The following is a 15,871-nucleotide window of genomic DNA, read 5'->3' on the forward strand; positions in this document are numbered from 1 at the left end:
GGCTCAGAGATGCTGTCTGTCTCCCGCAGAGCTGGATTCACAGCGCCTGGCACACTACTTCACACATCGTGGGTGTTCAATAAATATTTGCTGAAGGAAGGAAGGAGGGAGGGAAGGAGGGAGGAGGGGAAGGAAGGAAGGAGAAATAAAAAAAGGGACCCACGCCCCCAAGGGAAGGAATTTTTTGCTCCAGTCATGTCCCACACGGGCTGCTAGAGTAATCTTTCTAAAACACAGAAACACATATCTGATGACATCATGCCTCTACTTAAAAAGTTGAAGTGATTCTCCATGGTCTCCAGGATGAAGTTTGAACTTCATACATGGCATTCGAGGCCCTTCAAGCCCTGGCCCAGCCTTCCTTTCCAGCCTCTTCTCCCCCTGCCCCCCCCCACACTTGACATCTTGCTTCACTGACCACTTCCTTTCCCTAAATGCTATGCTCCTTCACATCCTTGCCTTTACATCCGCTGTTCCCACAGCCTAGGAGACCTCCTCCCATGACTGCACCCTAATTTATCCTTCAAGAATAGCTCAGATGTCACCGCCTAGATAAAGCCTTCCCCAGCTCCTACAGTGTCACTCCACACCCTATGCCCCCTAGGAAAGGCAGGAAAAAGTAACGGCCGCTCACATTTACAGACCACTTGTAATCTGCCAGGCACTCTTTGGAGGGCTTTGCATAGATTACCTTAGTTTAGCCTCACGTCAACCCTTTGGGAGATATGCTATTATTTCCCCTCACCCCATTTTCCAGAAGTGGAAACTGAGGTCTGGAAAGGTTTGGGTAACTTGCCCAAGGTCATCCAGCCAGGAAGTGGGAGAGCTGGACCTTGTTCACCACTGTGTGCCCAGGACCTAAACACAAAGGCACAGCCCATTAGATGTGCCTGTGATTATTATTTCGATGAATGAGTTCTAACAGGCAGTATCTTTTCTTCCACTCCCCATACTGGGCAGAGAAGAGATTAAGAAATGTTTTTAGAACAAATGAATGGATGGATGGATGGATGAGTAAATGAATGATATGACTGCCTGCTCACCATGGTACGAATTTACATTTAGCCCGATAAGCATCCTGATGCCACGTGGTGAAGGGGTGAGGGGAGAGGAGGAACTGAGCGACCAGGGGAGAGCGTGCAAGCTGATAACTGGTTTGGGCTTATTTCTCTTAAAATCTTTGTTTACTCAAAACCTTCCTGCTGGGTCGTCTAAATTAATGTAATTTTCTTCCTATGTGCATATGAGGGGTTTGGCAAGAGAAAGCATTTGAAAACAACCTCCCACAGCTCAAGACAGATCTGGCCCAGGCACTGATACCTGCTCGGCCCCAGCCCCAGCCCCAGCCCCACGCAGCCACTGTTCACAACGGTCAGGATGAGGGAGCAGAGCAGAGTGGTTGAGGTGGACAGTGGGGCTTCGGGAATCAGAATGCCTGGGTTTGACCTGGCTCTACCACGTCTTGGTTGTGTGACCTTGGGTAAGTCACTGTACCTCTCTGAACTGCATATTCCTCATCTGTAAAGGGTGGGAAAAAGAGCATCCACTTCACAGCTCTGGTTTTACCCCATGAGCACACTGCATGGTATCATAACCTGTGGCTGAATGCTAGCTGTGCTGTGTCATCATTTGAAGAATCTGATGTTACTGAACTCTCTTAAGAGCCCGTGAACCAGGCAGAATGGGAGTACTCCCATTTTATAGATGAGGACACCTAAAGACCTTCCTTCATGGGTCAGGCAGCAAATAGGTAGCAGAACCACAGGGTCCCTCAGGACACAGTCCCAAATCCTGAGCCATGGCTGCCAGGAGGATGGACCTCACTCAGGGAGGACTTTCAGGCACAATCCTCCTGTGTTGCCGACAGTCAGTTAATCAAATAGTACCGTCCTCTCTTTATCCCTGCCGTAGCTGAGATGGTCCAGATGACTGACACTCAGGGATGCCACCTCCTACATTATTCAATTTGCAAAGCTGAGGTCTGACTGGATGCCCTGTAGCCAGTCAATAAAAGTTGGACTGTGTGTCAGACAATAAAAGTCTGACTGTGTGTGCCACACCTGATGCTGTGAGGGCGGATGAGGACTTCCTGCCATAGCTGGCGAGGTTAGCTTGTTATCTGGCCGTTTCAGGGCCAATGGGGCTGGTCAGAGAGGGAGGTCTCGGGTCCTACTTACCATGGTGGTTGATATGGTCTCTGTGGTGATGGAGGGAGTAGTTGTTATGAACTCCTTCCCCCCTAGGGCAGTTCCGTCAACCTGCTGGCCAGAGGAGGAGTCGTTAGAGAGGGGAGAGAGAGAGAGAGAGAGTGCCAGATACGCCTGCAACGTCTGCCACCTGGGCTCGTGGCATCCCCAGGTACCAAGTGACGGGCAGCGTGAGCAGACATGCACTTGGGGAGGGGGTGCGTCCACACACAGACCAAACTACAAAGGGGTCTCACAGGTCCTCCAGCTCATTCCAATCATTTTATTTCACAAAGGGAAAATAATCCCATATAATTTGATACATCCTATCCAAATTTCAATGCCTGTATTCTTTGACTGGGCGAGCCCATTGCTAGGGATTCACCCTTCAGGCATAAACTTTGAAAATTTCGCCAGGAAGTCTGAACAACAAAGTTCACTGCAGCATTCAACATTAACTGCAAAAGACAAAAACCATCACAGGTCCATTGATAGGTGATAAAGGCATGCTAAATCAGGACCCACTCCTAAGGGGGAACAAGGAGAGTGAGGTGGGGCCACATGTGCCAACATGGAGTGATCTCCAAGGTAAGTATTAAAAAAAAAAAAAAAGGTAGGGATTTCCCTGGTGGCGCAGTGGTTAAGAATCCGCCTGCCAACGCAGGGTACACGGGTTCGATCCCTGGTCCAGGAAGATCCCACATGACGTGGAGCAGCTAAACCTGTGCGCCACACCTACTAAGCCTGGGCTCTAGAGCCCGCGAGCCACAACTACTGAGACCGCATGCCTCAACTACTGAAGTCCGTGCGCATAGAGCTTGTGCTCCGCAACAAGAGAAGCCTCTGCAATGAGAAGCCCGTGCACCGCAACGAGGAGTAGCCCCCAATCGCCGCAACTAGAAAAAGCCCGTGCGCAGCAACATAGACCCAACGCAGCCAAAAATAAAATAAATAAATATATTTAAAAAAAAAGAAAAAAGGTAAAGTGTAAAAGAGAATGATCTCTTTTGTGTAAAAAATTTAAATACCTAGAGATATAAGAACGTATGTTGGTATATGCATATATTTTTTTTTCTGGGAGCACTCAGAAAAAAATTCATTTTGTTCTGTTTGAATTTCATAACTGAATATTTTGTTGTTATTTTGTTTTGGTGTCAATAGGGGTTACTGAGCTGTAAAATTTGGGGCCATTTTTAGTTTTCTTTGTATTTCTTTGTATAAAAACAAAACCAACACACATTACTAAAACAAAATAGATCAGAGAGGGAGTAAGTTGCCCCGGGGTCACACAGCTTGTCAGAACTCAAGAGTCTCGACAGCTGCACTAGCAGCCTCATAAACCTCTATGCATGTTATAAAAGTGAGAGAAAAAAGTCTGGAAACGACAGAGTTGCCCACATTTTGTAGATTTACATCTTTCCTTAGTTCTTAAGACAAAGACTGGTCTCCAGGGCAAAAAAGTCCCCAGCACTGCAGTTCCTCTGGCCAGAAAGAACCAAGAGGGCATCTATCAGACCCTTAGTCTCCATTTTCAAAGCTTAAAAACCACAAAAGGAACTTGGGAAATGCACTGTAATAATGCACCCGTGTCTATTTGCAACAGCGTCTCCAGGGGACTGAGTATGTTTCATCTTGCTAAGACAAATGACATTTTATCTTTTTTTTTCAGTTTGTTCATTTTGTCAATGTGATGTGGAACCCCCGTGCACACACACGAAAATGACCCAATGTGAGCTGCTCTGACCCAAGCTGAATTGGGTTCTCTCTCCTCTTCCCCTGGGATATCTTAAGAAACCTCTCCACCTCCTTCAAGCGATCTGAAAGGCATGGTCTAATCCACTAACCGCTAGTCCTTATAACACTCCCAGGAGGATGAAGGAGACGTGACCCTCCCCATTTTACAGATGGGAAAATTGAGGCTTTAAGAGGTGTAGTCTGCCCAGGATAAGAACCCATCCCACCACCCACACCCGGAGCTCAGGGAGGACAATGAAGCTCAGAAGAGCATCAGGGTTAAAATGGTGGCTCCGGGGGAGCCAAGGTAGCAAGAGCTGGCCAGGGGGCTTGGCCATGACGGAGACCCCACCCTTAAATGCCCAGTACCTAGGCCCAGCGTGCACAGGAAGGCACAGGTTACCTGGGTGGTGTCCACAGTGGCAACTCTGGTCTGCAGTACAGCCTCCGGCTCGATCTTCTTCCTGATAGCCAGGCTGCTGACTGTCATGGTTTCCGTTTTCACAGGCTGTAGGCAGATGAGGGAAGAACGCTCTGTATCTCAAGCCCCGGCACGACTCCTACTCACAGGCAACTGCAGCGCGGGGTCAGCAGGCTATCTCCCACCACTGCCGCTGACCAAGTCTCCAGAGGGGGTCGAAGGCCAGGGCCAAAGAGGCCTGGTATGATGTCACAGACAAACAGCCCAAGAGGGGAGCCAGAACCACCAGCAGCGCCAGGACAGCCTGCCCATGACCCTGCCACCATACCACCTCATGGTGGCTGCATGCTGGGTTTCAGGCTACCATTAAGAGAACATTCACCATTCAATTAACATGCTCTGTGCCGTGCCACACACTCCGCATTTTCCTGATAATACGTAGTCCTGAATGACTTCAATGGTTATGCCACCACCTCCCAGCTGCTTTCTCTGAACTGTTCTTTAGAGCAGGAGTCACACCTGGAGGCCCGGGGGGGCCAGGCAGGAGATGTCAACGAGTGAAGCGGGCTTGTTGAGGACCGGGGTGAACTGGAGAGCACATGGGGTCCACTCAGGTTTGGCCTGAGTGACCGAATCATCTGATTTTTGTTTTTTAATGATATAAAAAAAATCCCTGGATTTTATATTCAGTGTCCTGATTTTTAAATCAAAGTCAAAGAAAACACATCTAGCCAGATTTGGCCCAGGGCCACCAGTTTCCCACGCCTCCTCTAGAAGTCTTATGTTAAATGATTAGTTTCTTCTGAGTCCTCCATAGAAGCTAGTTCATGGCTATACACACAGCAGGTGCTAACATATGTGAGCTGAATAAATGAATGAAAGTTAGCTTGTTGGGAGGGTGGTTAAGAGGGGATTCTTCTAGATGGTTGTAACTCGGAGATCTAGCCGTTCATTCAGTTAATCATTAGTGCCTGGAACGTACAAGCTTAGTGGAGCTGCCACCTGGTAGGAAAGCAGACCTGTCAGCCAGTAACCTGACTACTTGTGATACCGCTGGAAGCAGAAGCATTGCAGAGCAAGGGGGCGGAGCAGGGAGCAACACTTCTGCCCAGGGTTGTCAGGAAAGCGTTTGCTAGGTAAGTGCTATCTGAACTTGGCCCTGGAACGTGACAAGTTTGCAAGGCAGAGAAAGGGAGGAGACACCTTCTCCAGAGGGTATAGCATGGAGTGAAAGCCCAGAGTAGACGAGCTCCTGTTTCAATGCCTGGAACGTGGGAGGGAGCTGGGGCTGGAAGAGGTGGGAGAGCGAAGGAAAAATGTGAACAAAGATCCTCTGAAAGAAGGACAGGGAGCAGAGACGCCCAGACGCAGTCTACCCGTGTCCCCCCCAGGTGATGACGGTTCCTCTTCTCTAAGAGCTTCCACCACTACCCCAAGACCCCAGGCCCTGGGGAGGGGAGCCAGGGCCGCGATCAGAAAACACCATCTGGCTTTCAGAGCAGGCGGCAGGCGCCCCCGTGAGTCCACAAGCACACGGTCTCTGCAGGTGCCATGCAACACAGACAGGGGGAGGAGGAGTCGCGTAGGATCAGACTGCCTGTCATCACTTGACCTCAGGCAAGAGATGGGGTCACAGGGTTAAAGCGCCCAGGAGTGCACGTTAGGGGTAAACCGAGCTGCCGAACATGCGAGCACAGAACCATGCTGTTCTGCGGAGGGGCGGTCATGCAACACGGAACAGAGCTTCAGGCTGGTGGCTCAGTCTTCTCACACATGGCCCAGGGCCCTCTGAACATGCAGTGCCCGGTGGGCCCGGGTCCCGATGGTGCTCCACTGTACCTCGAACTGGGGCATATCCGGGGTGGAGCAGGCCCGTCGGTCTGGGCTGTCCTCGATGCCCCCAGACTCGTCATCCTGGCTCGGGCCCCGTTTGTTGAGATCCCGGGAGAACACCAGGCCCTCGGTTTCTGAGTCACTTTTGTCTCGGTCAAGCTCAGGCAGGCTGCGGGAGAAGTCTTCGAAGGCGCTGCCGTGGTAGTCGCCGATGACCGTGAAGTCAACCTCGGCCTCCAGGCTGGACGTGGAGCTGACCGTGATGCTGGAGCACTTCCGCTCAATGGCCAGGTGGTTGTCCTTCAGGAACACCGCGTCCCTCTCCTGGTCCTGGTCCTCGTCTCCCGTGTCACTCTCTGGGGCCCTGGGCCGTGGCGGTTTGACTTTCTCCTCGGAGCCCTCCCTCAGCCCTGCTCTCTATGGCCAGGTAAAATCAAAGGAATGGGGGTGTGGGATGTGGGGAGAGAGAGAGAGAAAGAGAGAAATCAAGATGGTGAATGACAGAAGAAATCTCGGGGCCATTCGATGCCCCAAATGGAAGAGGAGGTCAGGAAAAGAAAAACACCCCCGGAAAGGTTCTTTGACACCATAATAAGGTTAAAAAAAAAAAAAAAGAACACTTCTCAAGAGCGAGGACACTCCTTTCCGAGGGTCTCCGGCTGACGGCAGAAGCAAGTACAAAGCAAACATCCTGCCAGTTGGTCCTGGACAGGAGGCCCCATCCAAGGTTTGGATCTGGGAGCTTATCAGAAGCGGCACTGCGCACAAGGCAGGGATGGGAGCCCGGACCTCAGGCCCATCCGTGCAGGCGGACATCAAGGAGGCAAAAACCAAGGAGGGAGACCCAGGGATTCAGGACCACCCAGGACAGGGAGGCAGAGAGGCTGGAGCCAAGAGCTTTGAGGAACAAAGAGGAAGCCAACACGGTTTGTCAATTCCACTGAGTCTCCGTGGGAGGGGTCAGCATCGTCTAGAGGGAGGAGCAACACCGGGTAATTCGTGGGAGCTGGGCGCTACATCACTTCAACCCTGAGCTCCGTGAGTGGAGGTTCTGCTCCCATCAGTGTAATTGACAACAGCAGGCCAAGGAAGTGCTGGAGGGGGACCAGCAACTCTTGTCCGACATACATACCTCTCAACTGGCCTGTCAGGGATTAAACACCACACACATTTTTGGCTGTTTTACGACATTCTTTTTTAAGACCAATCTAAGCCCCACCAAATATTTTTAAAGTACTTGGCTTCAGGCTCCAGAGACTCGGTGCACTTAGAGATTCACTTGCTAGACAAGCCTCCCTTTAGCCAGCTTCCGGAAGGTTGAGAGGTGTGAGGACTCATTCCAGACAAGCCAGAGTTGAGCTGCCACAAGAGGCGCTGCCAGAGCAGGTGGGGATCTAAGGCAGCGATGCACCCTGGCCAGGCGAAGATGACCAGGTCATCAGGGCACCGAGGGGCTGCAGAGACCTGCGGGCCTGAGGGGCTGGTGAATCTCAGGTGCCCCCCCTTTCCTGGGGGATTCGCTGCTAAGCTGGTAACGTGCTTCTCTTGCCTGACCGCGTCTCCGGATTTGTTCTGGATTAGAGAAGACAGTTAGTCTTAAGGAGGCAGAAAGGAACTTGGCACTAGGACCGAGAGGGAGCCGGAAGTGAAGGATGGAAACCTCTGGACTGTCAGCTTCCCCAAGGCAGGAGCACCAGGGAAGGGAAAGGATGAAGGAAGATCGTTGGACAAGCCAAGCAAAACGGTAGGAACCCAGCAGGTGCGGGCAGCAAGGCAAAGCAAAATGTGTAGTTTGCTGGAGGCGGTGCCACTTTCTCCACCGGCGCTGTGTGACCCTCCAGGGAACCAGGTCACACCAAAAGCCGAGGGTCTGTGTGGCTAAGCTAACATGGGCCAAGCAGATGAACCCATCATTCCGCCTGGGCTACGCTCAGGCCCGTTTAGGGAAAAGAACTCATAGGGATGGACAAGCAGCCTCTGGTGGCAGTAATGACGAGGGGCCACAGAAACATGCTTTTAAAGAACTACGCGGCATGCGGTCAGCTCCCGGGCTGGGGGCAGCATGGGGGCGGGGGCTCACGTGGCCAGTTCCCCCAGTAGCTTCCTCCAGTGTAGTTTCGCAGCCTGGACTGGGGGACACGAGCTCGACGTCCATGCATCCTTCCCGGGGGGATGGGGTAGAAATGCCCTCCCAGAAGTGTCTGGTAGCTGGCGGCATCATGGAGGAATGTGTGGCTTTGGGGGCAGCAAAGTCCTCTGGGAGCTGAAACTGAGCAAATCCCAGGTCTAAACGCCTGCTCCGCTGTTGCTCGACCTGCCCCACAGAGGCCTCCGAAGACAACTCGTTTGCAAAGGCCCTGGTTTCACCCTGACTCGCCCAGCGAGTTTCAGCTCCGTGGGTCTCAAAGATCCGAATCTTGTTGGCCACAGAGGTCTTGCTAATATCTTCCAGGGAGCCCTCTTGACCCCCAGCCTGGAAAGAGGTCATCTCCTTTTGCTTCCCTGAAGGGAACCGCAACCCCTGGGCTTCTTCAGGGACAACTCTGGGCTTCCTGCTGGCGATGGGAGGGGCCCTGCGCTCACCTCCGTCTGGGGTCACAGCCAGCCCTACTCGGTCCTTGGGCTCCGGGCTCTCTTTAGGAGGATGGGCATGTTTGAGAAATATGGGGGACTGTTCTCCAAAGCGGTCCCTGAGCTGCACAGGCTCCCCCGACCCATAAGGGGCTGGGCTTGAAGAAGCTTCCTCTGGAGATGTCTGAGCCACAAAGGGACGGGGCGAGGTTGGGAGGGGGGTGATCACCTCCTCCATCTGAAGAAACGCTGGGGCCTTGCTGTCCTCTGTCACAGGTTCTCCTGTTTGGGTGTGAACTGGTCCCCTCTCTCTGGGCAGGAAGTTGCCTCTGTCCGGCTTGGCTGGCTTCCTGACATCGCTAGGAGGGATGGCCCACGGAAGGACACAGGCCTGGCGGTCTGGACGCATGCCCCCTCCTCTGTGAGGTGAGTGGTTCCATTCTCCTGGGGGACTTTTCTCAGCCTTTCCCATCAAATCTCCACTCTGGGGGGCCTCTTCCTCTGCAGCTACTGAGGATGCTGGGTGGGTAGACTCTCCTTCCACCTCCCACCGGGCTTCGTACTCTGCAAACATCAGCCCTGGAGAAGGTCCCTTTCCGAGCTGCTTGACAGAGACCTCCAGGTCATCTGGTCCTTGGTTCCTGGGGGGCCCCGCCCCTCCCTCTGAGGAAGCTGAGTGGGCTTCACCCTCGTGGTGCTTGTTTCTGCCGACAGCGGCAGCAGAGCCCCATGGGCCTGAGGAGTCCAGCTCTGAGCTCTCCGTGAGCTCCTCCGACAGCTTCCGCCTGCTCTCGCAGCCAGGTGGGGCATCTAAGTGCTCTTCTCTCTCCTCCAGGGCCGGAGGGAGGACTTGGTCTTCAGACTCTTTCTCTCCATAGTTTAAATAGAAGCTTCTCTCTGCAAAGGAAGTGTCGGTTTCATCGCTCGAGTCGGCTCTGGCTTCTGTGTAGGCTGGGTCCAGCAGAAACGACCGGAGTCCTCCTGTGTCGGAGGCTGGAGAGGGGACATCCACCTCTGCAGGGCCAGTGGCCGGGGTGGCGGGTCTTCCGCAAGCCTGGAACTCCTCCCACTTCTGCCTTAGCTCCGCCGGGCCCTCCAGCTGATCCCTGGAGGCCCGCTGCTTCCTGATGGTTGCCTCCCCAGGGTCCACCCTGAACCAGGAGCCCTCTGGGAGCGTTCCTGCCAGCGTGCGGCCTGCAGCCAGAGAAGCCCCTCCTGGGCCTTCCCTGACCCAGGGGCTTTCCTCCCACACTGACTTGAAGCCTTCAGGGCTCGTGATCATTCTTCCTTGTCGCTGTGTGTTTACTCCTTTGGCTCCCACCTTTTCTTCTGTGGCCATTTGAAAGGTGAACTTGTCCACCAGGACGTCTACCTTGGAGAGTCTGCCGTCAGCAAGCATGTCTGCGAGGTCTGCCTCCCTTTCTTCCTGCTGTGTGGCGGTCACTTTTAGGAGACTGAGTTCTTCTGGCCTAATGTACTCTCTTTCTATAAATACCCAATGCTCTGAACCCTGCGTTTTAATTGGAGCAAGAAGAGTTAACATGAAATATCAGGCACCTTAAGAATGGGTTCACTTTTTCCCTCTGCAAGAAGGGACCAAGGTCCACCTGCCCCCTTGGTCAAGGTCAGCTGGCTGGGGACAGGAAGGCAGGTCAGCCTCATCAAGGCTACTCTTCCCATCAAGGCACCCAACAAATTATCTACTGATGCCCTCAACCACCACCCTAACCGGGTAAAATGGGATGCGGTCTCATACCCTCCCCGTGTTAACCATCGGGGAATGGAAATCCACAGATGGTCCAGGACTCTTCCTCTTTTAATAATAAGGCTGCCAGTGTCAGAGGGGAAAGCAGCTTACATCACATGGAATCTTTGAAGGCTAGAGCCAAAAGAACTCCTAAGACTTCCTGCAGTCCAATCTCCTACTTGTGCAAATGGGTAAACTGAGGCCAAGAGAAGGTCAGTCACTTTTTCAAGGTCACAGTCAGTCGAGTCAGGAAAAGAATGCCTGAGAGCCTTGCTGACTTACAGCCAATGGAATATGGGTCCCAACTGCGATCTGATGTCGAGTTGTCGGGGAGGCACTGAGTTAAGTTTCACAGGCCACAGCCTGAAATCGGACCTTTCCGCAAGCGCTAATTGGAAGGAAAGAGATTAGACCAAAATATACCAAATGGCCAGCTCTAGGGGTTAGTGCCAGTCGCTGCAATGGCTGAAACAGCTTGAACTCTGTGGGGTTCATTCCCAAAGAAACAAATACCAAGGCCTGTTCTTGGAGAATTCTAACAAAATCCACAGAAAGACTGGAAGAGGACTGACCTGAACGTATCATAGAAGGAAAAGATCTAAATATCCAAGCATCATCACTGGTCCAAAGCACTGAGAGTACAGCACTGTCAACCATCAACAAAACAGCCCTCTAGCTCCCCTAGAGTTTTTCAAGCAACACTTAGGAGGGAAGGATGGACTTCTAGAATTGTTCAAAAAGCAAGAAGGCCAGGAATTCCCTGGTGGTCCAGTGGTTAGGACCCGGTGCTTTCACTGCCAGGGGCCCGAGTTTGATCCCTGGTTGGGGACCTAAGACCCTGCAAGCCGCGAGGTGCAAACAACAACGCGAGAAGGCCAATGGGATTTAAATCTTCTCAAAACTACAGAATACTTTCTTCACACAAAATCTTGATGGCAATCCAATATGTAACACAGATACAGGGCCCCCCCTGTGGAAGTTGGAGGCCTGGGCTGCCCTAGTGTCCCAAAGTGCCTCCCTCCTTTGAAACCACTGCTCTGACCCAAGTCCCTCATGGCACAGATGTGGAAACTGAGGGCTGGGGGGAGTAAGCACCGTGCCCAAGGTCAGAGAGTGAGCCAGTGGCAAAGGCAGGCCTAGAACCCGGTCTCTGATCCTGTGTCCTGTGAAAAGCTCCACGGTAAGATGTGCCGAAAACTGCTCCTGACTGCAGCAGGGGGCAGGTTCCCATGCGCTTGGGCTCCAATTCAGGTTATGACCTGGTGAGGAGTCTGTCAGATCCCAGAAGATCTGAAGGATTCTGAAGACTCAAGGGAGCATTATAAGCCCTCTGGCCTCCCCCTCCCCTCCCCCTGCTCCATTTTAGCAAAATCTCCATGATTGTCAGGGAATCAAACCTCATTAAGAGAATCTTGCCAACAGGAAAGAGAGAGAAAAGGAAGGGGGGAGGCCCAGACAAAACCTGCGTGGGTTTCGGAGATTCTACTTCAGGTTGTCAAGCTTTCAGGACAACAACACTGGAACCATCCCAGAGGGAAGAGTTCTGAGAGCCTACAAAGCCTCCTTTCTCTTCTACTTGGGAAGCAGGCGCCTTTAGCTGCTCCCATTTCAGCTTGTACTGACACCATCAGCCTGGCAAGGATGGCCAAAGATGGTCCATGAGACCCCTTGTGGAACATTCCTGCCCACATCTAACTAGAAACTAGTTTCTAGCAACCAGAAGCTTAGAAACTAGGTTGAGTGGGGTGGGAGCTGGCACAGAACAGAAAGTTTCTGCAGAAAGAAAAAGGGAAACATGTACTTATATTTAGTTACTATGTGCCAGGCAGTGTCAGCCCTTTGGAGAAGTTATTAACTTTAATCCAAATGGCGACCTGTGAAGCAGGTCCTGTTACCCTCATTTCAGAAGGGGAAACTGAGGCTCCCAGAGGGAAGAAGAGGCTCTGCATCTAACAAGTAAAAATCCTGAAGAGAGAAAGAGCCTGAGCAAAGAGAGGAAAGCTTTGGCTCTCTGACCCAATTCACAGGATAAAAGATGTCAGGGAAGCCGCCGGGCCATTCTTTCCACTGAGCCAGGGGACCTTCAGTGCCTGCTCAGAGCGCCCCCTGCTGTCAGATGGAGCCACTGCAGCAAGACTGGCCGCGAAACGGGAGCTGGGAGCCGGAGTGGGGCCAGTTCTGTTCCCACACAAGCTGACAGGAAGAAAATCTGCTGACCCCGGGCTGTTCAGGGTCCACCTGGAGCTCCGGGTTACATTTTGGGCCCTGCTCTTTACAGGAGACCCCCAGAGGAAGGGGTCCAGGACAAGGAGCCCTCTAGAACCCACGGGAGAAGCTGCGGAAGAAAGTGGGAGTTGGGGGGCAGGGGGGACGCTGAACTCTGAAGGGCCTTCCTGGAGGAGGATGCAGAGTGGGACTACAGGCGCCAGGGGGCAGAGTGAGGCCCACAGGCAGGTGACTCGGAAGGGCAGGTTATAATTCAACGTGGAAACTTCCCAACACATGACTGAAGAAGACAAAATGGACTGCTGTTAAGAACAGGGAGAGCCCCCTTGTGGAACAGGCTGGACGGACAATTTTCAGGGATGCTGGTGAAGGGCGCATGTTGCCCTCCCAACCCTGCAACCCCCCAAGTTAGGGCACCTGTGCTTGGCTCTGCGCCAATCTCTGTGCTCCAAGGCACCACTGCTTCCCTAACCTGGGGATGCTGTTGACTCTTGTGGAACAGGCTGGACGGACAATTTTCAGGGATGCTGGTGAAGGGTGCATGTTGCCCTCCCAACCCTGCAACCCCCCCCAAGTTAGGGCACCTGTGCTCGGCTCTGCGCGAATCTCTGTGCTCCAAGGCACCACTGCTTCCCTAACCTGGGGATGCTGTTGACTCCTGTCCAGCTTCTCTCAAGAGTGCTCCTAGCTTTGTTTTTAATTTTACATTTAGGAAAAATGCAGAGTAGAACTGTGATTTATGTTTTACCACTTACGCAGCTGACTCACGGCTCTCTTACAGTTTCAGGACGTTTCTAGCAGCTACAAAATTTTTCTCTGGGAATGGAGAACGGTATATGCCCTCGTACACACTACGCCAACAGAGCAGGGTTGGTTATCAGAGAGAAGGAATTTTCACCCAGATGATCAATCGGTCCCTTCCAATCCCGACAGTCTATGAAGTCCCAGCAAAGAGGGAGGATGCAGCCCCCTGCTCCTGGGCCTGGATTCCACCCGGCATCCACGCAGGGGCACAGGAAGTTCCGAGGACCCTCGGCCTACTGCCATCCTGGGCAGAGAAGTGATGCTCTCCTCATTTAGAATGCTTGCCGGACCGACATCTGTACAACCCCAAGGATGCTCCCTGGTGAAACACACACACTTTTGCCTGCCTGGGGACCCTGACAGACCCAAACTCCAAGGGGAGTTTAGAGAATGGAAGCAGGGGATGGAGGGGCTAATTAGTCACTGCTAGACCTTACTCAGGCTTCTGAACAGAGACAAGACCTCAGAGCAGAGGTATTTAGGTGCCATGATCCCTGATCCCAAGCTTAGCAGTCAGAACCTGCCTCCAGGTCACCTGCCTCAGCGGGACCTGAGAGGTCATTTCTACCTGCCCTTTTTAAGCCAGAGGCGACTCAGACCATTCTGTCTTCCTTGAATGGTTTCAGTCCTATCCTTCCTGAGAAACCATGGATGAGGGACGGGCTGGCCCATTATGGACCCCTGGGACAGGGGTCGCTCACTTGTCACAGCATGGGGCCAACATGAGCTACCCACTGCTCCCACCTGCAGGGCAGTCTGGCCCACCCCCTCAGCCCAGAGAAAGGGTTTTCTTAAGATTATTAGGGTGGTTCTGGGTGGGTGGGGAGGTGACGACAGTAACCTCAGGAGATGCTGCGAGGCTTTTCTGAGTGAACACTTCCAAGCCTGTGGCCGTTCCAGGCTCAGGTGCCAAGTCCTGCTGAGAGGTGTCCTGGGTCCTCTGGGACTGCAGGGGAGGCCCAGGGCCGGAGGAGAGGGGAAGAGGGAGGAAGGGAAGGAGAGACAGAGAGGGAGGGACAGAAAGCAGGAGAGAGACACACACACAGAGTCCGTGAATAGCCCAGCTTTGTAAATCCCGCATCCTTAGGTCAGGAAGGAGCCACGCCATGAGAGCCCATATTTGAATAAGGGATTCCAGTTACCATCAGCAGTGGCCCCAGGACTGTCCAGCACTTTCCAGTTTATAAAGTGATTTTATATCCATTATTTCACTCGACCTTCCCCACAGCACTGTGGAGTGGCAATTTTGGTCCCCTTTTAGATGGACTGACAAGGCAGTGAGGCTTCCAAGAAGTGACGTCACTCACCCAAGGACCCAGTCCAGTCCTTGGCGACAGCTCCTCTCCTCTCCCAAATTTTCAAGAGCCTCTAAATGCCAGTGGGACCTGTAAGCCAGTTAAAAGGTCCATCGCTCCAAGGTGAGCTCCTGGACCAGACTTCTCTCCAGCAATGGACTACACTTCTTGCGGGGAGGCAGTAGGGGGGATGGGAGGTGGAACAGACTCCACCTTTTAATGAGACGCAGTTCTTCTGGCAGTTCCAGCTATCACCAGCAGGTGGGGCACCCCCATGCCAGGCTGCTCAGAGCATCTCAGCTCCCCGGAGTCCAGCCCTCCAGGGCCCAGCCTTCCTTTCTCTGCTGGAGTCTGACCCCTTTGGAAGCCTCTACATCCACCTCACCGACTTCAGGACTGACTAGAGGCCACTCTGGTCAGGCGTCTCTCAGGGCAGGAGGAGGGGCGTGTGTAACTGGATCACTAGACCAGCCCCATGGCCCCATCCAGGGTCTTCAGTGTCTTGACTGTGCCAGCGGTGACCACAGAAGCCCTCAGTGGGTGAAGAGATTTGCCCTCCTTCCATGGCACCAGCCATAGAGGCCCCCATGGCATCCCTGGCGTCGTGAATCACCGGCCAAGGAGCTACCACAGCAGCCTCGCTAGACAAGGCCCTGGTACCCGGCATGCTGAGGCCACGGGAGTGCTGATTCAATCAAAGGCTCACTTATTAGATCACAGCTGCATCATCGGTTTTCAAAGCTCTAAAGGGCAGCACGGGCACAACTGACTGTCTCCTGAGCTTCATATGATTTGGTCTTGCTCCCAGGCAGCTGTGATTTAATAGCAAATACAGTGGCCTGGGACATAAGAACATTAGATTCTGCCCCGTCTTCTATCAGCTATGACACTGATCAAGTCCTTCCCCTTCCTGAGCTTCCGTGCCCATGTGTAAAATGAGGACCTCGAGCCAACTGGGTTCCGAGGGTCCTTCCCAACTTTAAAAAGGATTCTGATTTGAAATGAACCTTCCGTGGGAGAGTTCCAAGGCTCTCCAAATGAAACAATAAGTAAC

General features: G+C 52.9%; 1 protein-coding gene across 20 annotated transcripts in view; it reads right to left on the bottom strand.

The window, feature by feature from the left end:
• The window catches only part of EPB41L1 (erythrocyte membrane protein band 4.1 like 1), a 127,019-nt gene that overhangs the window by 14,644 nt on the left and 96,504 nt on the right, over nucleotides 1-15,871 (bottom strand). For 6 of the 20 annotated variants that reach the window (XM_060124832.1, XM_060124836.1, XM_060124837.1 and 3 more), the window contains 5 exons: nucleotides 8,255-8,443; nucleotides 7,639-7,746; nucleotides 6,181-6,591; nucleotides 4,324-4,428; nucleotides 2,178-2,261 (listed from right to left, as the gene is read on the bottom strand). In XM_060124832.1, coding sequence (XP_059980815.1) covers nucleotides 2,178-2,261; nucleotides 4,324-4,428; nucleotides 6,181-6,591; nucleotides 7,639-7,746; nucleotides 8,255-8,443 — 897 coding nt within the window. The remainder of the gene's footprint in view (nucleotides 1-2,177; nucleotides 2,262-4,323; nucleotides 4,429-6,180; nucleotides 6,592-7,638; nucleotides 7,747-8,254; nucleotides 8,444-15,871) is intronic. The other 14 variants (XM_060124844.1, XM_060124841.1, XM_060124842.1 and 11 more) reach the window with 6 other exon arrangements.

Source organism: Lagenorhynchus albirostris, chromosome 15 (genome assembly GCF_949774975.1).
Source record: "Lagenorhynchus albirostris chromosome 15, mLagAlb1.1, whole genome shotgun sequence".
NCBI lineage: Eukaryota > Metazoa > Chordata > Mammalia > Artiodactyla > Delphinidae > Lagenorhynchus > Lagenorhynchus albirostris.